Genomic DNA, 23,798 nt, shown 5'->3' with positions numbered 1-23,798 from the left:
TGCACTCAACTAGTCAGATTTTCCGGTAAGATGTCTCATTCCATATCTTATCAAGTCAGTGGGTCAGATGTCTGGCAGGTTCTACTCAGAGAACTAAGGCTTCTAACTCAAGTTAACTGCTACTTTCTGAATACGATATGAATGACAATTAACCTTTTTATGACACAAAACGTCAGGGAGAATCTCCATTCTTCATTTGAAGGTCAATTCATTAAACAACGTGCGTGAGGTTTACCAATTGATGTTGCCCTGCAAGCAGTGCTAGCCCTGAAATTGGATGCAATATTGGCTAGGAATTGCTGCTCAAAGGACTAGATGAAGATAAACTTTGATGGATTAGAGATTAGGTCTTTTTGTTATGTGGACGGCAAATGAGTCAAAATCTTGCAAACACAATAAACATTCTCTTCTCAAGAATACGATTTCCATCTTATATCATCAAATTATGAAAAATAAAAGAGAAGGATAGGAGTTGCTAGGTCAATTCAGGCGAGATTACGCACGCTTCACCAAGCTACTATGGGTGGAATGAAAAGGCCTAATGTAACATGAAGGTTCATTGCTTGCTATACCTAGTTTGCCGGTCATTTTCTTCTTCAATTTCAACAAATTTTCGAGCAGATTTGCTGATTGTCGTTTGGTATTTTAAATTATAATTTGCAAGCCTACTCTTGTTCCTTGGGGAAGAAAGGCTTTCATGAATTCTGGCCTTCATGGGATCATGAAATGCAGAACTCTTGTATAGCATTTGAAAGAATTAAAAATGCAAATAGATTTTACTTATATAATGTTCTTTATTTGCAGCTTGCTCAAAATTTTATTTAGTCAGAAATTTGGATCGTCTTTTTTATTTTTTTAATGTTTTTGCAAAAAAGAGAAACTTTTAAGGCCTTATATCTCTTACAATACCTAATAATTTGTCACATCCAATACGAGGGGAATCTTCTAGGAAGAAAGAATGGGGAATTGTGGATTTGCAGTTTTTGGAGTTCCTTATATCTTTTTTGCAAAATAGCAACAAATGTTCATGTTTTATAATAACTCTCTGAATTGAACTTTTCCTAACAGTAATAGAAAAAAAAGGTCAAATTAGTTTTATAGCTGTGTTTTCTTCTAGTAGGATATTTCACTTTCATTATGATTGTAATGTCATTCATAATGTGAATCATGTGGAGAAGGAAAATTACAATTAAATAATAAAAGAAGGTGCTTTCAGTGCCAAAAGTTTGATGAGTGTCAAATAAGTGGATGATTGATGCAAAACACACTACCATAATGAGACCTCCAAATGTTTCATTTATTGTTTCACCATAATTTTTCGGTGACCTCGCTATAGACGAACCCATGGCAGTATTACCAAAATGAAGCTTTCTTTGGCAAATTTTTATTCACTCGAAAAGTAAATTTTTGGGTTAATTAAGTAAAACATATATCTGGAGAGGCTTTTAATTGATGACCGGTAGCAATCTTAGCTATTGTGTTAGCTGATCACTTAATTCCAAAGCTCGAATTTTTAAGGAATGGATTAGCAAGATATATGAGGCTTAACACATATGATGGCAATCAAGTGACCTGCAACATAACAACCTCTTTGCACCATCTCTTGATGAAAGAGGAAATGTTAGGACTTTTTTTAGGAGATGGAGATTTTAATAACTTGAACATTTCATTGAAGACTTTTCTTTTCCCCTTTGCAGACTTACAAGCGTCTTACACAAGCTGTGTGAACCACTAGATGGTTTGCTTATTTTACAAGCATTCGTCCTTCCACTTTCCACTTTTCTTCCATATCCCATCTCCATCAAACTTGATTCCAACCCAAACCTCAAGCGACCCCACACTCTTCTTCTCCTAAGAAGAGAATCTCTTTGCAGGAGAAAGCCAAATTAATGTATGCATATTTGTTGCAAGCCTATATATTGAATCAACCAACTCAACCTTTCCCTATTCCACAAAACCTGCAAGATTAAAATATACAAACTACCCCAAACTCATGCAGGACCTGTGATCTGAATGGTAGATGGCTAACCTACATCAAAGGTGACACGTGTGGCTTAGATGGCACCATGTTTCCTAAAGAAAGGATCTCTAGAAGGCCCTTCCATTCATCTATCTCATGATTTCCTGATACATCAACGGAGGCATTTCATAGAGCAGAAGCACCTTAAACTTTTAATCTAGAAGGAAAAAGTAATCCAAATGTCAATATCATCATAATGGGATAATATGAGTGGCGCGAACCCATCCAAGACATGCTCTTGGATGATTTTAAAAGAGATTTCTGCACTCCAAGTGGACCAAAACTAATTTTTGTATGCAGTAATTGTTTCAGAAGCTACATCTTATCATGTCTATTAAATACAGGGCACTCATTAAAAAAAAAAAAAAAGGAGGTAGAGATAAATGTTGGTGGGTCCCAATGGGTCCTTATCCCATTTGTCGCTAGATGGAAGGATAAGCCCCCATCAACCTCCCTTACGCCTCCCCAAACCGTTTCCCTCCCCTGGAGCAAGAAGACATGCCAGGGGCTGCCACTGCTTTCCCACAAATATCGCATAACCCCCCAACACATCATGGAAAGCTGCCTTCTTTGATCCCTCACTGATTCCATACCCCCTCTCTCTCTCTCTCTCTCTCTCTCTCTCTCTCTTCCAAGTCTTCCACTTTATAACACTATAACCCCCTCTTTCCTTTTTCCCATGGAGAAAACTTCCATAGAGATGGATCTGGGGGAGTGGGAGTTCCTCCCTGAGAGCAAGAGTTTCCTGGGATTTGGCCATGAGGGTGGCAAGGACTTATTCCCCAAGGAGATCCGCATCGATACCAAAGGAATCGTCGACATGAACTACTTCATCTGCCCCTCCCCCACCTCTCCCTGCATCCGCGCAGAGGAGGAGAAGTCGAACACCGCAACCGAAACCAAAAAAGCTCTCCCCCCTCCAATCGTCCCGGAACCGGTAGCAAACAAGAAGCCGGATGATGAGGTGGCCAGAGAGTTCAAAGACATCGGCGTCGTGCCTCCGGTGATCGTAGCCAGCCATGACGCTGCTGCTGTGTCTCAAGTCTTCTTCAAAGTGAAGGAGAACGAATTCGTCGACATGAAGATGAACTCTCCCAAGTCCAACACCAAGGGGATCATCCCTCATATCGAACCCGACCCGATTCGATTCGATGAGCAAGGGGAGGAGGAAATGGAGAAAGATGAGGACCATCTGGAGTCCGAGGTCAAAGGTAAGCCTTGCTGGGAGAGCTTTGGTTTTAATATCTGGAGGTGGAGATTGGCTGGTATTGGAGCTCTGTGCTCCATTGGAGTGGCTGCCGCCACCATCTGTATCTTTATTTTGGGTGGCCGGCAGCGGCAGAAGCAGCAGCACCAGAACCAGAGGATCCAGTTCCAGATCTACGCCGATGACCAGGTTTGGAGTTGACCTTCTTTCTATAATTGATTCAAATTCTCCGAATTCCCGTAGATTTTTTTTTTTTTTTTTCAAATTTTTTGGAACTATTATTTTTTTCGATTCACTGATTGGTTTGTTATGGGATTGTAGAGGATTAAGCAGATGGTGCAGCAGGCTACGAGGCTGAACCATGCGCTTTCGGCGGCGAGGGGAGGTCCAATGACGAGGGCGCAAAATGTGGCACACATATCATTTGGGGGATACTATAATGGGCTCTGATCGATTCTAAGGCCTATGGAATATTTACGTGGAAGAAATGTTTGTGATGGAATTGGGTGCTGTGGGCTTTGGAAGAAATATGTTGTACAGACTCTTCCGGGATGTAAGTGGGAAGGGGGAATAGTATACTGCGATGTATATTGGAGGAGAATAGTTTCTAAGAGATGTTATTTAATGATTAATTATGAGTATTTTAATAATTTGAGGGGTTCTATTGGTTTGTCCTGATGGGCACTGGTCCCAAAAAAAAAGCTATTCTTGGTGCGTAGCACAATTATTTTGGCCTGCTGAGATAGGATGGAATGATTGCAGTGATATGAACTTGTGATGGCCTGCGCGCACTGCACTGCTCAGAAATTAGTGGATGCTGAAGTGGTGTATTCATTATGAATCTGAAACAAGTTTTGGGAACCATGTGATAAAATGTTGGGAGGGTAGAGTCCAGAGTAATAGTGGCTGAGTCACTATGCAAAACTATTTGAGGCTGAATCAAACCTGGGGCTATGCAAACCATATCTTTGGGTCTGGATCCAACTATGAAATGTCCTGTCACGAATATCATTTTTCAGTTCATTGGATTCGGATTTTGTCACTTTTAAATATGTAGCTGGGCTTGGGCCCCTATATTTTCTATTAAAAAAAAAAAACCATATGTAGCATAAAATAGGAATTTTCAGCTTCCAACCGAGTTATCTTGGGATACCGGAAAGGGGCATCATTTCATGTATTGGGATATGATCATCTCGCTAGCGTTTTAGTATCTTGATTGGAACGTCTAGAAATATCCTCTATCTCAAATATCGGGATGAGATGGGACGACGATGTGTTCTATTTCATAAAAAAATTGAGATAACTTTGTTTCACGAAATTTAAAATCTTGGACTATAAAATTTTGTTTCATTATTTAAATTTTAAAATATCTATCTTGTGTCCAGTTCAGAGTAAAATAAATTCATAATGTTACTGCTTGGAGTCAGTCCAATCAAAATGTTGAATTATTATTGATTGATCAGTTAGAGATGTCGTAGCGTGTTCTTATTGGCCGGTCCGCCACGTCAATGGTGGTTGATTTCAAGATATATCGTATGATCATATTCAAATCCTATTAAATTTATATAAAAAAAGGTTTAGATGCAAATCACGGAGCTTCATATTTGGTTTAAATTTGGTTCCATCCTACAAGTTGCTTTCTTTCTCATTATTCAAAAAACAATTAACAAAAGAATGGTCAACTCTATGCAAATAAAATATCTACAGTCTTCTATTATCACTCTCCTTCCTATTAGTCTACTCCCCTGAATGAATCAAAGCTTCACTTGAGAACAACTTGAATAATTATTGGCAATGAAGGGAGAAGATTATCACATATTGGGAATGAATTTATAATGTCCTTGCATAAAAATATTTTCCCCGGTCACCATGTTAGAAATAAGTAGCATCAAACTTTGAATTTTGATGTGGCCTTCGAGAAGGCAACAAAGAGATGGATGGTTCGTTGCTTGTCGCATGCCCCCATGAGGTAGCAGTGCGTTGATTCTGACCATGAGGGAGGCTTGGAATCGGAGTGCGGGGACGGCACTGTGAGTGCTTCTTTATCCACCATTCGGTGTGGGATTGGTTTGCATGTCCTTTTCACCCTCGCTTTCCTACTCGTGTCCTTCAAACGCAAGCAATGCTTTATCGTTAAACTATTGCTTGTTTGTCGGTAAATGCACGAAGCTTCAGAACTATTTATTTGATTAGGAACATGATCGCACATTATTTTGTATCTTTTCAATCTTTTTATATGTCATTTTGAAAGATTTATAGAGGCATGTATCGGCTATATACTAAATAAATTTTAAATATTTATATAAAATTAAAAAATTTAAATAATATCTTTTGATTATTTTTTTTTTGTAAATGATATCTTGCCGATAGTTTTGTGAATTAGAAGATACTATAACATGGATCCACAGATTTATTTAATTTAATTATTGATTGTTATAGTATTTATGATCGGATTTGAATAGATTTAGATCTTTAATTTGATAGATATGTTTTTAAAATTTTTGAAATGATTTAAACAAGGTGCTGTCCTCTAACTTGAGTTCATGATTTATTAAAATGATCAAGGATGTTTAAGAACAACATCCTTTTCTTTAGGGCGGTGCACATGAATGTCCAAGGAGGGCCCGAGATGCTCGGCCAACGCAGTTGTTTACGTGATTGCCTGTGGCCGAGTGGAATAAATTGGTTAATTCCGTGGGTGTCGCGCACAGAAAGTAAATAGGTGTTGTGACATTTGTTCTTTTCGTGCTGTCCTTATTTGGAAATCAGTCGGATAGGATTGCCAGCTGTTTTTTTAACTTCTTGAATAAAAATTTTATTATGATGGAGAGTTGATACGATGCAACCAATGAGCAATTGGCCATGTGGATAGTGGATTGGTAATCGTAGAGTTTGTTTTAAGTTTAAATTTTAAAAAAAAAATTCTCATTATTCTTCTTATTATTATTATTAGTTTGCTAGTCCCTTCCTTGTGTTTCCATGTGCCTCAGCAGTCAAACCTCGTCAGACCATTTTTTTTTTTTTTTTTTATGTTATCCTCTGATTTTCTTTCCATTGCTATTTATATTATTTTATTAAAAAAAAATAAATTATTAATTATATATATATATATATTTATATTAGATAAATTTTATGAAGTAGATCAGATTTGTGTCCAATTTAATTAGATCAAAATTAGATAATGAAAATTCTATATTGATGAATCAAATCGTTGAATGTGATTTACTATCTCAAAATAATTATACATAAAAAATCATATGATTTGAAGATCCATAATCTATATGTCAAGTATTTAAAAAATACATCTAATTTAAATTTATTTAAATTATTTAATTTTTGATTATATAATAGATTTACGGTTTCTAACTATATGAGTTTTTGTATGTAAGCAGTTTTGAGATGGTAAATCAAACCCAACATTTTGGATCATTGGCGTAAAATTTTTATTATAGTATTTTGATTTGGTTGGTCTTAAATTTAAACCCAATCAATTTATAGTGTTTTGATTTGATTGAATTTAAATTTAAATTTAATCGGTTTGATTATATAGAGGGAGGGGGGCGCACCGCTGGATTCTCCAGCAGAAAAGGTTAAGATCTGGGATTTCATGTAATATTTGATTTTTACTTTTTTATTCTTCTTTCGTTCCGGTGTTTATCATTGGTTATTAGTGTTTTGGGATTTTTTTTTTAAATTTTTGTTATCTTTATATGCAGATGTCTCTAGTCTACTCAATGTAGTACTGCTTTTATTGTTGCTTTCCACCATGAGTTTTTTTGTTTTTTTCGGTAAGAAAAGTCGTTGAGTTTAAATGCAGTAGTTGTAACATATATACCCATAATCATGTCCGTCGATGTTAATGTGTTTTCGCACGTTGTGTTAAGTTCCATGAAAGTATAGAACTTATCTATGTGTGGTTCATTTGTTTATTTGGTCACACTGAGTAGAGTTTGTTCTGCTTCGGTTCGCTTAGGTTAATTTGGTTCGATTTCAGTCTCCGGTGCATAATTCTGATGCTAGATTTTTTTTTCTTCTCATAATATAGGATATTGGTGCTTATTTTTTCTACTGTATCACAGGCTATCTCTATGCTCCTCCGTTAGCTATAGTATTTGTATAGGTTATTTCTGTTCTCTTTGTTTTAATTTATTAGTATCCAGTTAAATAAAGGACTCCTGCTTTTGTAATTCTAAATTAGACCTATTTCAGCCTGGTCCGTATGGGAGCCTTGGGTTTAAATCCAGGTGATGGCATTGCAATTATATTTTTTAGAGAGAGATTAGTTTCTATCATCTGTCCGATAACTTTGCTAAATGTAGTTGTAGCTGTCTGTATACTTGATAATCTTAATTTTCAGTGGTTCGACATCTGATTTCAGAGTCCAATTACTTGTAACTGATTCAATAAATTGTTGATTGGCATTTAGTAGTTGCTTCAATAGAGATGCAACTTGGTCAACCTGATGGTTGGACAACAAACTAATAATATAATCTTCGCTTCTCTCTCTCTCTCTTTTTCTTTGTTGTTCTATCATATTTCTGCTAATTTGATATATTTTGTTACAATTCCTTTACATCCTTTTGCGAATCTTGTAAGGTGATGACTGAAAACATAGGGACCTCTCTGCTCTATAAAGTCCCACTGCGTTCTTGTAACCTTACTTGGGTTTGAAGTCTTGGAAATGAACTGCACATTTGCATGACTAGCATTAGTTTAGCTATCTCCTTCTATTTGATGGCTCCATAGAACAAATCATCTAATTATCTGTGTTCTAGAGGAAGGGCAAAGGCCGCTGAAATAATTTGTTATTTCCTGCTGCCCTTGGAATTTTGCAGGTACATGGATGGGATGGCCAGCAATATCTTCTCCCCTTTTTTTATTTGAAATTGGCTGACTGCTCTGACATGAGATGGTCATTTCATTGGATGGCTAATTGGGATAAATTACCTAATTTCGTATGACAGATTGGTTGATGCTAACATAGTCTCGTTCAATCTCCTTTAATCAATTATAGTTGTTTAGCTTCCTTACACCTACAAATTTGATGGCTTGCAATTCCTGGAGGCATTCATTAGAGTATCTTAAATTCTATATCAAAATTCATCATCTTGGTATCAAATCTCATATCGATAAAATTTTATTTAATGTTGATACATGGTTCGATACAGTACGTTAATATCGGTATATTCTGAAACGACATATCGGTATGAGACCGATACGATATGGTACGGACAGTATGGTATTTCATATTCTATATGATGATATAGATTATTCTACATAGCTGAATGTCAAAATGCAATCTATAGTCTCTTATTTAAAAGTTTCCTAAATGCGGTCTCTCCAACAAATTGTCTAGAATAAATTTATTTATTTGTCCATGGATCTGATTTTATCTATCTAATTTCAGATTGGATCCAATCATATGATATTGAAAGATAGGAGTTTTAAATTAATGATTTAAGTTATTGAATATCATCTATTACTTCTGGACTATTCGATGTCGAAAAATTACATGATTGGAAGATCCCTCTAATATATACATATATATATATATATATATATCAAGGAGTTAAAATATATAATATAAATAACACAATGTAATACTTGTATTGATCACTTGATGCATAGTATAGGAGGTCTTCAATTAACAAATCTTTGGGATTGTAAGTAGTTCAAAAGTACTAAATTTGATGATTCAAACTATCCGTTTTGATTGTTGCTTTCCAATTTCATATTGTTGTACTTGACCTGAAAGTCAATTGGTCAAATCGGATATGGAAGGTCCTAAGCAAAAAGTTTCATTATTAAATAAATCTATTAAATTATATAAAGATATCCTTCCCTCAAAACTTAGGGCTTGTTAGGATATTTGCATAGAACTGGACGGAAACTCCTGTAAGATTCATAAATTGGGCTATTGATTTAAGGACAGCCCATATAAACTAAATATGATTCGGTCTAAATTCCATAGGGAGGAAAAAAAATCTCTATAGATCTATTTTCTTCCAACCATCTAAAGGTGAAAATTTAGACTGGATTTAGGCAGACTCCCAGAAAATGCAAGTTAGATGGATCAACAGGCTCAATTTCTATAGAATTTTCTGCCTAATGCTTTAGGAATATCCATATAGACTCTCAAAAAGATTTAGAGGATGCTTGGTTGGGGGAGTGGGATTTTGGAATCGGAATCGAAATAGATGACTCTCATTCCAACCATTTAGTTGAAAGGAGTCCCATTTTCATTCCGTTTCTGATTTGGAAGTGGAATGGAGATGATCCAATTTATATAGAACTCAATCCCTACTCTCCTTTATGGATTCAAATTTTCATTCCAATTCTGATTTCGATCATGAATCAAGCACTTCAGAAGATTTGACCATTCTAATTTCGATTTCCATTCCGGCCGTGAACCAAGCACTCCCTTAGGTCACTACAAGTCTTTCTCGAGCTGGAAACAGACCAGTGTTGTAGAGATTCTCCTCCTTTCTTACAAAAGAAAATTTAGGCATAAAACAAAATTAAAACAAAGCAAACTGTCCCAATTTTTTTTTTTTTTAAATAGAGTTAGAATCTTAGATCTAAAACAAAAATAGAATTAAATGAAACGAGGAATTTTTTGCAAGAAAAATGAAAGATGACGTCTAAGGCTGCTTTGGAGCACACCATATGGGAATGGAAATGGAGTCCCCTCCAAGAGGCCTGAAATGAATGATTGTAATCCTATTATCACGAGCCTCCTAACTAAGCCATATGATACGATTCTTGAGATGCCAAACAGGTCCTGGAGATCACCATAAGGCTACTCCAAGGAGAGTTGAGAGCATTTGTTGTCGATTTTTATGATCGTATGTATCAATTGTGTATGCATGTGAGAATAACGGATGGTGCTTTAGTGAGATTCTTTGCACGAAATAATGTGATATGTTCCTGTATCTTAGGGGAAAAAGACCTTTTCCCATGAAATTTCCCCTCAAAATAGGAGTTTTTAAAGTTTCCCTTCTAATTCATTTCTCTGTTTCAAAAATTACTAGGCCTATTCTATTGCCCTTGCAGCATAAAATTTTTCTTGACATTTCTTTTCCAGACATTTCGAAGGCTACGAGGCATTATCAACTTTTTTAATTCTTATTTGGGCCCATTGGTCTGCAAAACATCTCTAAGTTCTCGTGAAATTTTTTGTGTGCCGTAGGCGGTGTAGAAAATCCGATATAGAGTGCACCGTCTCATCCGATTAGTGCACATAGACATCATTTTTCAATGCGCATCTAATATCTGCAGGTCAGCTTTTTCGCTTAAAAATTTTGTGTGACGAAAATACTTCTATTTTTTGAAAAAATTATGATATTCTATGCCCATATTATGACATCCTGCATCCGCACAGGATGTCATAATTTTTTCTAAAGAACAGAAATATTTTAGTTATTCATAATGTTTAAACGAAAAAGCTGGTGTGCAAACATTAAATGTGCGTTGGAAAATAGGTGGACAAAAATACACGTCTCATATTATGATATCTTAAACCATCTTATGACATTCTGAATTATATTATGCCAGAGGATGTCATAATTTTTTTCAAAAAATAAAGATATTTTCATTATATAAAATTTTTAAACGAAAAAATCGATCTACAGGCATTAAAGGAATGTTGGAAAGTGATGACTACATGGGTCAATCGGATAAGATGAAAAAATATTCGTTGCAATGATGATACCATGTCAAATTTATAACAAACTAATGAAAATTTTTATATTTCATCGATTATCGTATATTACATTAATTTTCGTAGATAATACCCCATACTATTCCCATGTATTTCATCCATTCCTAATTTTTCATTATTTTGTTACAACGGTGATGTGGTATCACTGTTGCAATGAATATTTTCTCCAAATGAAATGGTACATTCTACTTCGAATTTTCTGCGCCGCCTGCGGTGCACAAAGAATTTCTCCTAAGTTCTCTTGGCAAAATTTTGATTTAAAGCCGCTCTGGTCTGAACTGCCAGGAACTAGTAGTTTTGGATTAAAAATTGCATATATCCAAACAGAATCTGAGGGCTCATTGATGACATTGTTTGGCAAGCACTCCTCCATGCAATAAGAAATTTCGGCTCCAGAGTTGGAATTCAGAGAACATGATAGACAATTACTACTCCCTACAAAAATTCACCCATCATGCTCAAAACCCGACTCATCTTCGGCCGTTCATCAGGGCATTCTGCAGTGCACATCATTCCAATCTTCACCATCCCCATCATCTCCCCTTCACATTCCCCATCATCAATCTCTTTATCTGTCACCACTTCCAGAAGCACCATCCCAAAACTATAGACATCCGATTCCTGGGTAACCTTCCCCTTGCCCACAGTGAGCTCAGGAGCTCTATAACCATGCCAAGTTGATGTGGCTGCAGAATTCCTTCTTTCAGGGAAAAGGGTGGAAGCATGAGGAAGCAGCAAAGATTGGTGAAAGTTGGCAGCAAAGCACATTATACTGCATTCTGTGATGCATGCATTGCCCTGTTCGTCGATGAGGATGTTCGATGGTTTGATGTTAGCATGGACCAGTGGTGGCCGTGCAGGGAAGGTGTGGATGAAGTTGAGGCCATGGGCTACTCCCATTAGTATCTGTTTCCTACTCCTCCAGTCCAAGTTTCTTCCTCCTGAAATAGAACCAAATAAAATTTAGATCATATTCAAATTTGAACTTACCAGCTCCTTTGTTGCACTAAGTTGTTAATGCTGCCCTTCAAAAAACTAATCTGTTAATGCTTGATATTATAATGTCATTGCTTCCTTCATAGATGAAATCTGGATCAAGTTTAGTCAGTGAAGATTACTTTTAGAAAGTAAGTGTTTAGAAGAGTTACTGTTGCTTTGCAAGAGGGAGTATAGGCTTCCATTGGGCATGTAGTCATAGACAAGAAGCTTCTCCTCATGGGCATTGCAATATGCCCGCAAGCTCACCACATGGGAATGCCTCAGCCTTCCGATCAGATGCATGCGCTGATTGAAAGCCTTGCTGTGGGAAGGAAACTGCACTGCGCTAAGCCTCTTGACTGCAACCATTATTCCATCTTCAAGCACTGCTTTGTATGTGCTCCCTGACATTCCTTTCCCCAGCACCTCAGCTGAAGCTTTTAAAAGGGAATCCAGCCTAAGATCCTCCCCTCCTTCAAAGCAAACCAATCTCCTACCCATCTCCTTCTCTTCAACAAATCCATGATCCAATTCAAGCCCCCGAGCACCGGTGGTAGCATTTGGAGGCATCGAAAACCTCCTCTGAAACCATGTATACATTCCTATGACAATAGCCAGAGCCATTGCTATCACCACTATGTCACCTATACCAATGGACAGGAGTGTGGTTATACCAAGTTTAGACGAGCTTCTACTGGAGCAGGTACTAACAATTATAGGAGCTGGAGATGGACTACTAGTATTGGTAGCATTAGACAAATGTGAGATCTTGCTGCAGCTTGGAAGAGGTGAACCACAAAGAGTAGGATTCCCATGGAAAGCTGAACTTGGAAATTTCGAAAGACCACCGGAGATCTCTCCAGCTAGGCGGTTCACCGATACATTGAAGTCCGCCACAGATGGCAGGTGCAATCCTTCCAGCCTACCAGAGAAATCGTTGTGCTCGATCCGAAGAGAAAGCAAAGAAGGCAGTGAAATGTTGAGAGTTCCATCCAATTGATTGTGGGAGAGGAAGAGGTGCCTCAGTCTTGGGTTTGTGAGGTTGGTCAGATGGGGTAGAGAGCCACTGAGAGCATTCCTTCTAAGGCTGAGGACTCTGATCTGGCTGAGACCAAACAGTGGAGTTGCACTTCCAACCAGCGAAGCATCATCGAGAAAGATGCTTACAACCCTTCCTTGGTAGCATTTAACCCCAACCCATAAGCCAGAGCATGGATTGGAACCCTCCCAAGTGTCCAACAAACTATTTAGGGGATCAACAGAAGCCTTAAAGGAGAGAAGGGAGAGCAGGTCTTGGCTGTGGAGAGCTAGTCCAAGTTCAGAAGAAATGGTTAAGAAGGAGAGGAGAAAGTAATGGAGCAATGCCATTTGGGCTTATTCAGTTTGATAGTAGCACAGTGGGATGGCAATGGGCTTTATAACAAGAGGTTGAGTGAAGAGATGGTGAGACTGTAGAAGAGATTGGCGGGATGGTTTAGAGGTTCTGTCTTTGAAAAAAGCTTAAAAGAGTATAAGAGGCACAGAGACGATTCCAAGAGGAAAAGGAAGCTAGTTTTTAGACTAATGCGAAAGTGTGCATAAAGGACAGAGAACGGGAACCAAAAGAAAGAAAAAGATGTTGACTACTGGGGAGGAAATGGATGGGTGTGTTTGGAGCTCTGCAAGCCATTGTGGATTTCTAGATATTCTTCTTTATCGGATGAACCAAAAAAAAAAAAAAAATCTCTTTGTTCCACACGAGTCAAGATTTGTTATACGCTAGCACGCTGCTTGAGATCATCAAGTAAATTGATCTTTTTGATTTAATGGCATCAGTACCCTGGGAACGCAATCGGGACGATTTGATCATGATATCATGCGTGTTGAGTTGTGCAAGTTAATTATTATGGGGAGATTTAAGGTTTTTTTTATGCTTCCATATGGCACGGAACGTGACACTCCACTCATTTCCTCGTAACTTTTCTTTGTAAGAAGTATTCTTGCCTGGCATGCATTAATTCCTGGAATCTAACAGATGATGAAAAATAATGCATGCACTTCTGACACTCCTACGTAAATGTATCTTAGAGACATCATTGGGAAAATTTAAAGCAAATGGAAGCTCTCTCAATATTGTTGTTCTCACTTTCTCTTGATCATCAAGACTTCCCCTGCTCTCGGTCAGAAACTCAAAATCCATCCACAATGTAGTGAAATAATTAGCTCGATATCGAAGTGGATGTCTAGTTCAGAAATCAAAATCCATCAACAATAAAGTTGATGTTGATTGGTAATCCTCCTCTTACTTGGTTGGGCATTTTGTCACCAATTCAATGTAAAGGTGATTCCATAAGTATATCCATGCTTTCCAAATAATAGTAATTGAGTGAGGGCTTTGTTCCATTTATGATATAGAATAAGCTCTCCAGCAAACAGACAGCTAAATCTTGGCTTCATAAGTTTGCTTTCGAGAAAATTGGCCTCATAACTAAATTTAATCGGCTCTTCATGAACCAGTCAAGAGGAGATCATTCTGCATTCCATCTCCCATCTTCTGTTAACCAGCCATATCTTCACATCTTCTTCAAACCTGAACGTATCTGTAGCTGCCATAGCCTGCAGTTAAGAACTAAGAAATGAGGATCCGGAAGCACTGCTACATTCACATAAGCCAATGAAACCGAATTAATTCTGAAGATTGAGTTAAATGTGCACTTTGTTTGGTGATAACGATGAGATCTGTCCATTAAGTTCCCTGGGAGCTCCTGGTTTTTACCTGGTACCAAATATTCAGTGTGACCAAAGAGTGATTAATAAGTAGGAAAGAGAGGTAGCAGCACCATATATTATATGCAGAGGTTGCACTACTCTTTTGCATCTTCATTACTCGGAAACGCTCATTAGAGCTTTGCAATTGGCCGAAGGCTACACTGCACAAAGTTTTCGGAGAACCACGCAAACAAATTCGATCACCTTGGACACATTTACATTTACTTGCATAATTTTGATCCACAACTCTTTTTATTTTTGCTTTTTTTTTTTTTTTCTTTTTGTATGTCTTCTTGCTTGAATCCTTTATTTGTTCAATAGTTTGGATGCTGAGAACCCGGATATTAATAAAGGCTAAAGGCAAAGTATATCAAAGGGTATCTCCTCGAGTTCAATATGGAGAAACTAATGTATTAATAACTCTGTAATTGTGAAAGTATGCAAAAATTATCTCAAGGATTAACCAAGATTGCAGTAACTCCTGAGAAAAAAAAAAATGCAAGTAAACAAAATAATCTTGAAACTAGAAACAAATACCATGAACTGAATGTTTGTGACAATAAAACAAAGAGATCGGGAACAACCTCGATTCAGATCGAAATTCAACGTCTGCAAGAATACAAGCAGTGTAAAAACTTTGAGTCCGCGCAAATTATATTTAGGGGTATTTGGTTGGAGAGAGTGGGAGTCTGAAATCAGAATTAAAATAGATGATTTCTATTCGAACCATTCGGTTGGAAGGAGTTTCGTTCCGATTCCGATTCCGGAGTGGCATGAGAATGGCTCAATATATATAGAACTCAATCCTTACTCTCCTCTATGGATTCAAATTTCTATTCCAATTCCGATTTCGATTCTAATTTCGGTCACGAACCAAATGCTTGGGGGGATTTGGTCATTCCGATTTCGATTCCAAGCCATTCCGATTTCCATTCTCATTTTGATTTCGGTTACGAATCAAATATCCTAATCGAAATTGAAATAAAAATTTGAATCCATAGAAAAAAAGTAGGGATTGAGTTCTATATAGATTGAACCATTCTCATTCCATTCCGAAATGAGAATCGAAATCGAAATGAAATTCTTCCCAACCAAACGATTGGAATAGGAGTAATTCATTCCGATTTTGATTTCAGACCTTCACTCTCCTTAATCAAACATCCCTTTAAATATAAAAAATCACAGAAAATAGAGAGCATCTGGTTGATTCCACTTAGATTGATTCGGAACTGACTTTCGACCCTTAGTAAATCCTATTTTAGCTTTCCTAAATTTGCAACGTTCTTGTTTCATCTGGGCACTTGATGGGTTCTTAAAATAGTTAAACAAGTTTTTTTTTTTTAAAAAAAGCATTCTAATATATGTATACATATTTTCTTTAAAAAATATTCATACATTATAAACCTATTATTTATGACGTATAAATTCGGCATCATACTTTGTTCTTAAAAAAAAAAAAAGCGAAGCTTGGACAGAGTCCAAATGGATTCATTAAAACACCGCATCTCATTTGTTTGTTTAATATTTGTTGCACATTGCTAAAATGTCATTGTCAAGCTTAGGTTTGGAAGCTTCTTTCCCTCAATCGTGATGCACATTCTATTGACGAAAGAAAGTCCTCACTAGCCTCTTTTGTATCTTTCGTGATAGCTACTAATCACTCACTGGGTGAGAAAATCAAATTACTCTATGGGCCGGTTTGATTGAAGGTAATCTAGTATGAGCAAATAAATTTGATATCAAATTATTATATTTGATATGAAAAATAAAAAAAAGATAATAAAAAAATTAGTAGGCTCCATATTTATTTTTCAAAGAAAGAAGATAAAACAAATATTATGATGGATTGGTATTTGATAATTTTTTGAATGATAATAATCCATACTTGATAAAAATATCTTCAATAAAATTGTATTAATAATCATTGAATTTGTTATAATATCTTTTCAAATTTATTTAATAAAAATATTTTATAAAAAAATTAAGATGAAAATGATATTATATAAAGGACTATGCGCTTGTAGCCATTATATAAAAATTAATTGGAGATGATAATACTATTTTAGTATTAAAAAATTATTTTATATTCAAAGATATATTTGTAAGTTTGGTCATAGTCCTATATAAATTTATCTTCAACCAAATATAGTCATTTTTTTTAGTGTAATTTTTTAAAATAATTTTTTCACTAATCAAATATAGTAAAAATTATTTTTTTTATAATTATTTTTTAAGCTAAATAATTTTCAGAAATTATTAGATTATTTCGTAATCTAATATACCCCAAATCAAATGGATCCTGTAGCAAATAAAAATCTGCAAGTGGTAAATCGATAGGACTTTATCAAGCTAGCTTATCAATTTCTAATTTTTTATGTATATTTATATTGTTGCAAGGAGAATGCTAAAAGTTCAGCTTACTTGTCTAATATGAAAAATCTATGAATAGCTGAAGAATAGATGGAGCTGGATGGACGTCACCAATATTGCATATCCATATAATAATTAGTAGTCTAAGGCTTATTCAAAATTATTAACTAAAAAATATTATTTAAATTTTTTTAATTTTATATAAATATCCAATGCCTATCTAATGCATAGCCCGTGTGAAACAAAACACAAGGCCACATGGATCCTTACAAATAAGTTGGTGATGATTTAATAGATAATTACCAACAGTATTTTTATTGAAATTAAATTAAAAAATATTTAATAAAATTGTCCAAATTTTTACATCAAACAATTGAAGGGCTTTATAAAATTTTACAGGATGTTTGATTGGGGGGAGTGGAGATCTAGAATCGGAATCGAAATCGGTGACTCCCATTCCAACCATTTGGTTGGAAGGAGTCCCATTCCTATTCCGATTTCGAGATGGAATGAGAATGGGTCAATTTATATAGAACTCAATCCCTACTCTCCTCTATGAATTCAATTTTTCATTTCCATTTCGATTTCGATTCTGATCATGAACTAAACGCTTCAGGAGATTTGGCCAATCTGATTTCGATTCCAAGTAATTTCGATTCCCATTCTGATTTCGGTTACGGACTAAATATCCCCTTAGAGTTTCAGAGAGTATTTGGTTGGGGAGATTAGGGATCTGGAATCGGAATCGAAATGGATGACTCCCATTCTAACCATTTGGTTGGGAGGAATCCTATTCCCATTCCGGATGGAATGGGAATGGTTCAATCTATATAGAACTCAATCCTTACTCTTTTCTATAGATTCAAATTTTCATTCTAATTCTGATTTCGATTTCGATTCCAGTTACAAACCAAACGCTTCGGGAGATTTGGCCATTCCGATTCCCATTCTCATTTCGATTTCGGTTGCGAACCAAACACCCCCTCAGATACTTGTTACACTGGGAGGTGCTTGGTTCGCAACCAAAATCAGAATGGCTTGAAATCGGAATTGGAATAGCCAAATTCTCTGAAGCGTTTGGTTCGTGATCAGAATCGAAATCGGAATTGGAATAAAAATTTGAATCCATAGAGGAGAGTAGGAACTGTGTTCTATATAGATTGAATCATTCTCATTCCATTCTGAAATCGAAATCAGAATAGGACTCCTCCCAACTAAATAGTTAGAATGAAAGTCATCTATTTCGATTTCAATTTCAGACTCCACTCCTCCCAACCAAATACTTCTCGAAAGTATAATAGCCTATGATTTGCTTGAAACATCCTACAAATCTGATTTCAGAAAGTACTTATGTATCACACATTTCTCGTGAAATCAGCGGACATGCAGATCGGGCAGCTCACATGAGAATGATTGTGTTCGCCCTCCCACATGGTGCGCCAAGGCATCCCTCACATAATGGAGGAGTGTACCAAAAGAGAGAAAGGGGTGGTACCGAAGCAAGCTAAAACTCGTGTTTCCAGCGATGCAAGGAAGAATGCCAGCGATTGGGACACTTGCATGCTCATCGCCCATGTGAACAGCTAAGACCAGCCGGCTACTTTGTTCCCACCCACTTGATTCGCTTGTTGTGTCTTTGAGAATAAAACGCTCGTATCCATGTCCTTTTTATATATCTAATAAACTAACTGGTAAATGACTTAGCTGCTAGAAAAATATTTGTTGGATGATGTACATTAACCTAATATCAAACAAAAAAGGATGGTCGATGGTATGAGACGTTGAGTCCTGAGTTTTATCCTCTGAAAAAACTTCACTTAATTAAGTTTTAGCATAAATAAATTATAAAGGATACATCTTTTATGATGCAATTGGATGGAAAAAAGTCAAGATTAATGCCATTTTAATAACAACGATCGACTAACCTAAACAAATTTAAAGTATAGATCGCACAATTCAAATACAATCCATGTTATTTAAAAAAAAAAAAATTGAAAGGGAGGTGTCAACCGCCCGGCTTTTATCAATCGAGGACAAAGAAATACAAGCATGAAGGATACTAACAGACCAACGTCAAGGCTTGTGGATTGTGTTAATATTGGATTAGACACCAATGCTCTAGGGCTGCAAGGTTTTAAGGCATTCATTCTTTGTGATTTCTTTACAAGAAAATGCTACTTTTTTCCAAGATGTGAATAACTTGAAACAACCATAAACAACAATTCAAACTTTGAAGCCCTAAAGAATGCAACTTTTGTCTTACAATGTGCGTGATAAAATAAAAATATAATCAAGATAAGATAGTTAAAAAAAAAAAAAAAATTGCAAAGCACTGCAAACACAAAAGATTTTTGATCACGCCAACAACAATGCTAGCAAAATACACCGTTTTATTTCTCTAACTCAAATGAATGAAATAAATCACATAACCATCCACACCATGATACAATGCACAGAGCCACCACATACATACATATACATATACAAACACCCACACACGTACATTACATCCCTCACCGGATCAATCGTCCTTCTCCACCCAACCACACCACCCCGAAATGAAACCCAACCAACCGTCACGAAACAAAATTAGATGAACAAATTACAGCAGAAGAGAGGCATCTGCATCCGAAGACGACGCTCTCTTCGTTCAACAGAAGAGGTAACCGAAGGCGAGGGTGGCGAGGGAGGCGAGGGCGGCGGCGGGGGCGGCGACGGAGGCGCCGGAGGTGGGGCTGGGGGCTGGGGCGTCGGCGGCGGCCGCCTTCTCCACGAGGGAGGAGGCCATCACGACGGCCAGCATGGCCACGGCGAAGAACCTCAGCTTCAGACCAGCCTCCATTGGGATCGGAGAAGAAGAATTGACAAAGCGAACAGGGAGAGTAATGGGGATCGCTAGATGTTTGCAAGAATTCCGTAGAGAGCTACGAGAGAGTGGAGGGGATTTATAGAGGGAAAGGTGGGGAGGTGTTTCGGGCAGGCTGACCGGGCTGCCCGGGGAGAGAAGTCCTGCTGGCGCCTCGCTCGCTTTTGGCGTGTGGTTGGTGGTTTTAGCGTTTATTGAGGGCTAAAAAAAAAAGGGGTCGGTTTCGTATGGTTTGGTATGGAGGGCGGAGACGGCGACGAAGAGGTGGAGAGTTGATGATGAATCGTGGGCGCATGTTGTCGACAGGTTGTCCGCCGAGCGGTGCCATACAGCTGGCCTCAGCCCGTTATGGGGCCCACCCTTGTAGCTGTCCCCCTTTTTTTTTTCCCTCTCCTTTCCTCTACCTTAGGTGCCGAGAGCCTCAGTTTTGTTTCCTCTTTCTCGCCAGCTGTTACTTCCGTTACAAATTGCTGTTTCTTGCCGTTCAAAGCCCGCCTTCGTATTATCTTTGTTTTTTCAAAAATTTTTTTTTTTAAAAAATTAAAAAAGTGAACCCAAACACTAGATATAAATTTAAATACATATATATATTTATAAAATCTTTAGAGTTTTTTTTGGGTAAGATATCTTTAGAGTTTTTGAAAGCAAGGATTTTTGTTACCAAAAAAAAAAAAAAAGGGAGCAAGGATTTATTGTTTTCAAAAAAAATAAAATTAAACATAATAAAAATTTTGTGCCAATACTATCATTGCCGCTAAGATTTGATTCATTCTACACATCAAGCTGATCAAATCATTAGAAAGATCGACTTACTTGTTGTTCCGATTAGAGAAGATGGCTTGAAAGTCGTTACGTATGTCCAAGATAAAAAAGATCAATCAAAAAAACTATAATAAGACAGTGGCTTCGAAAAAAATAAAATTAAAAAATAATAGATATTTTGTGCCAATACTATCATTGATGCTAAGATCTGATTCGCTCTACACAACGAGCTGATCAATCATTGGAGAGATCGACTTGCTTGTTGTCCTAATTAAAGAAGTTGGCTTGAAAGTCGCTACATATATCCAAAGTAAAAGGAATCAATCAAGAAAGCTGTGATAAGACAATGGCTTCAAAAAAATAAAATTAAAAAATGATAGAAATGTTGTGCCAATACTATCCATTGTCATGGAGATCTAGTCTACTTCAAACGTTAAGCTGATTAAACCACTGGAGAGATCGACATACCTATTATTCCAATTAGAAAAGTTGGTTTGAAAGTTGCTACACATCTTCTAGGTGAAAAGGATCAAGAAGGCAATGATAAGATGGTGGCTTCAATGCTAGAATTGACATAAAATAACACAGATAAAAAAGTTTATTTTTTAAAAAATATACAATGAGAAATTCTCTGATGCTTAAGTCAAATTCAACTCCAAAGAAATAATGAAGACGTTATAGGAGCAGTAGAATAGAAGTGTAATGGGTCGAAAAAGTACTTAGGGCACTTATGTGAAGGGTCCTTGAGAGTGATTTATATTGGCAAGGGTTAATGCCTTTCATCGGGCAAATTAGGCGCGTGTACTAATAGTTTTGGTAACAAATTTTATGTCTTGTCCAAGGATCAACCAATATATTTTGCTTATGCAAATCGCTCACATATTGCATAGTTAAAAGAGTTGTTCGTGATCATGGCCAAACTAGTGCCAACCAAGAAGAGAGCTTGAAATTTGAAAAATTCTCTGTACACTTCTAAGATTGGCCATGCGATGGGCTCTTATTTTTCAGCTTGTGGCTATGTGATGAGCTCCTATCGATCGGTATAATATATCAGTTGTATCGGTTTAGAAGCATATCACTATCCTCAATATTAATCTTTATTTAATATTCCACTGATTTGTAGAGAAACAAAAACATGAAAATAATAATAATGCCAAACAAGCCCAGCTTACTTTTTGGTGCCGGTATTCCTAGGATTAGCATACATGGGATTATAGCCGGAAATCAAACAAACATACTAAACATGCGTCTTTTTTGCAATGGAAAACTATCATTTGAGCTGGTTGATATTCTTAATTTGAACTACAAGTTCCAGTAATCTCAAGCTGTCCTCGCTATCTTTAAATTGTTTACCTAGAAGATGACTATCCCAATAATATGTATTATTTAGTTGCTGTTTTGCTTGTTTTATTATTCATTATAAAATATAGATTTTCAGATTAAATTAACATATCCAGGTTAAGCCTAAAATTGGCTTATAAATAGATTTTCACACCCAAAACACATCTCCACATAATGTAAAAACCTGAAATATGGTAGGTGTTCACTCCAAATTCTATATGCACTTTGGCCTAAAAAACATGGAGACATGGGGTAGGGAAATAAGAATGCTTTTGGACATGCTTCAGGAGCAAGTTTAGGGAGTTTGTGTTATATAGCAGAACAGATCCACATATTTTCTTTATAGTGGTCAGCAAGACATGCCCAACTGAAAGTTGTCAACAAGACATGCCTAACTAAGAGGAAGCAACCAAGCTTGAGTCATTTTAGGCCTGCTTGCCATGCAAACTAACAATCCCAGTGCCCAAATTGAAACAACCACTAACAAGCTGGACAGCTGGACTCTTCTGGGGCCACTAAGAGCCCTAATCATGCCAAATTTGGTTTCTAACTATAATTGTTCACCAACTTTGATTAATAAACCTGCTTCCACAGGTCCAGCATATGGCACAACACTAATAGGTGCTAATTGTTCAACAGCCATTCTGAACTTCCCTCTGAGAGGTCGCTACTAGCCAGGAAACATCCAAAGACTTGTTCACAAAAATAACACAGAGGATTTTTGAATCATATGGGAATTATTTTTGGACAGAGCCCTGTGTTACCTTATATTATTATTATTATTATTTTGATAAAAAGCCATGTGTTACTTCAAATCTTACTTGCGATAAGCCTCACAGTTTGGTGACAAGGTAGCAAGCCATTTTACAGGATAGAAGGATGCTTTCACTCTGATGTGACATCCTTTGATATAAAGACCCTTCCTTATGATAACCAGAAGGGGCATAACATCATGTAGAACTTGTTATAGAAGACAGCTTATAACAGAAGTCACCTGATAAGATTAGGGCAGCAAATTAATAGGAGGGTTGTCCCTTAACCTGATACAGTCTCAACCTGATTAAAACTGATCTGATCCGGTTTTTAACTTTTAAGACATGTGGATCAAGCTAGAGTTAAAATACTACGTTTGCTTTGAAAACAAGATCGAGTATGGGTTTTGTATTTCCAACTTGGCCTGAGCCGCCCTGATTTAGTAATCTAGTCTATTTGGATCAATTGAAATGTATCGAATCTGTTCGGATAAAAACTCGAATATATAGAAAAACCACTCTCCTTATTTTCGAATGCCTTTCTCGATTTGTTGAATAAACCTAATCTAGATTAACCCTTCTCATTTCATTCTAGCAACCTGCCTCCTAAGGGGGCAATCGGGTTGGATTGGGTTGAACAATATACGGGTTGGATCAAACATATGATAGATCAAAATCCAACAATTTTAATTCGATTTGTTTATCAAACAAGTTGAAAATTCAGATCAAACCGGACAATTTTATTAAACTAGTAATCTAACTCGATCTACAGTAGATTGAAACAGGCTAAATAGGTTAAACTGTTAAGAATTACAACCCCTACCATCTCCTCTCACTTGATTACTGTCTAATCATTCACTATTTACTTCAATAAATTCTTATTTGCGATATTTTTTGAGCATCTCATTTATTTATTTTTTGATATCCTTTTTTGCAAACTTGTATGTTAATAATATTCATTTTTGGAGATCGCATTAAAAGTTTTATTGGAATAAAAAAATCAAATTTAAATTATCATCTCTTTACTTTTAATT

At 36.6% G+C, this 23,798-nt stretch overlaps 3 protein-coding genes across 3 annotated transcripts; 1 reads left to right on the top strand and 2 right to left on the bottom strand.

Moving 5' to 3' along the window:
- The first annotated feature begins 2,572 nt into the window (after positions 1-2,572).
- LOC105054819 (uncharacterized) lies at positions 2,573-3,877 on the top strand. Its single transcript, XM_073252075.1, has 2 exons — positions 2,573-3,416; positions 3,549-3,877. The coding sequence occupies exons 1-2, from the start codon at positions 2,700-2,702 to the stop codon at positions 3,675-3,677; spliced, it is 846 nt and encodes a 281-aa protein (XP_073108176.1). The 5' UTR covers positions 2,573-2,699; the 3' UTR covers positions 3,678-3,877.
- A 7,138-nt stretch (positions 3,878-11,015) lies between these two features.
- Positions 11,016-13,397, bottom strand: LOC105055411 (probable leucine-rich repeat receptor-like protein kinase At1g68400). Its single transcript, XM_010937215.4, has 2 exons — positions 12,096-13,397; positions 11,016-11,888 (listed from the first exon to the last, which is right to left on the bottom strand). The coding sequence occupies exons 1-2, from the start codon at positions 13,291-13,293 to the stop codon at positions 11,383-11,385; spliced, it is 1,704 nt and encodes a 567-aa protein (XP_010935517.1). The 5' UTR covers positions 13,294-13,397; the 3' UTR covers positions 11,016-11,382.
- A 6,019-nt stretch (positions 13,398-19,416) lies between these two features.
- LOC105054831 (arabinogalactan protein 13) lies at positions 19,417-19,982 on the bottom strand. The gene has a single exon (XM_010936439.4). It carries the CDS (start codon positions 19,883-19,885, stop codon positions 19,694-19,696), a length of 192 nt encoding a protein of 63 aa, XP_010934741.1. The 5' UTR covers positions 19,886-19,982; the 3' UTR covers positions 19,417-19,693.
- Positions 19,983-23,798: the final 3,816 nt, after the last annotated feature.

The sequence above is a fragment of the Elaeis guineensis genome, chromosome 2 (assembly GCF_000442705.2).
Source record: "Elaeis guineensis isolate ETL-2024a chromosome 2, EG11, whole genome shotgun sequence".
NCBI classification, from domain to species: domain Eukaryota; kingdom Viridiplantae; phylum Streptophyta; class Magnoliopsida; order Arecales; family Arecaceae; genus Elaeis; species Elaeis guineensis.
Note: the sequence above shows the minus strand (reverse complement) of the source record. Positions and strands in the feature narration are given on the sequence as shown.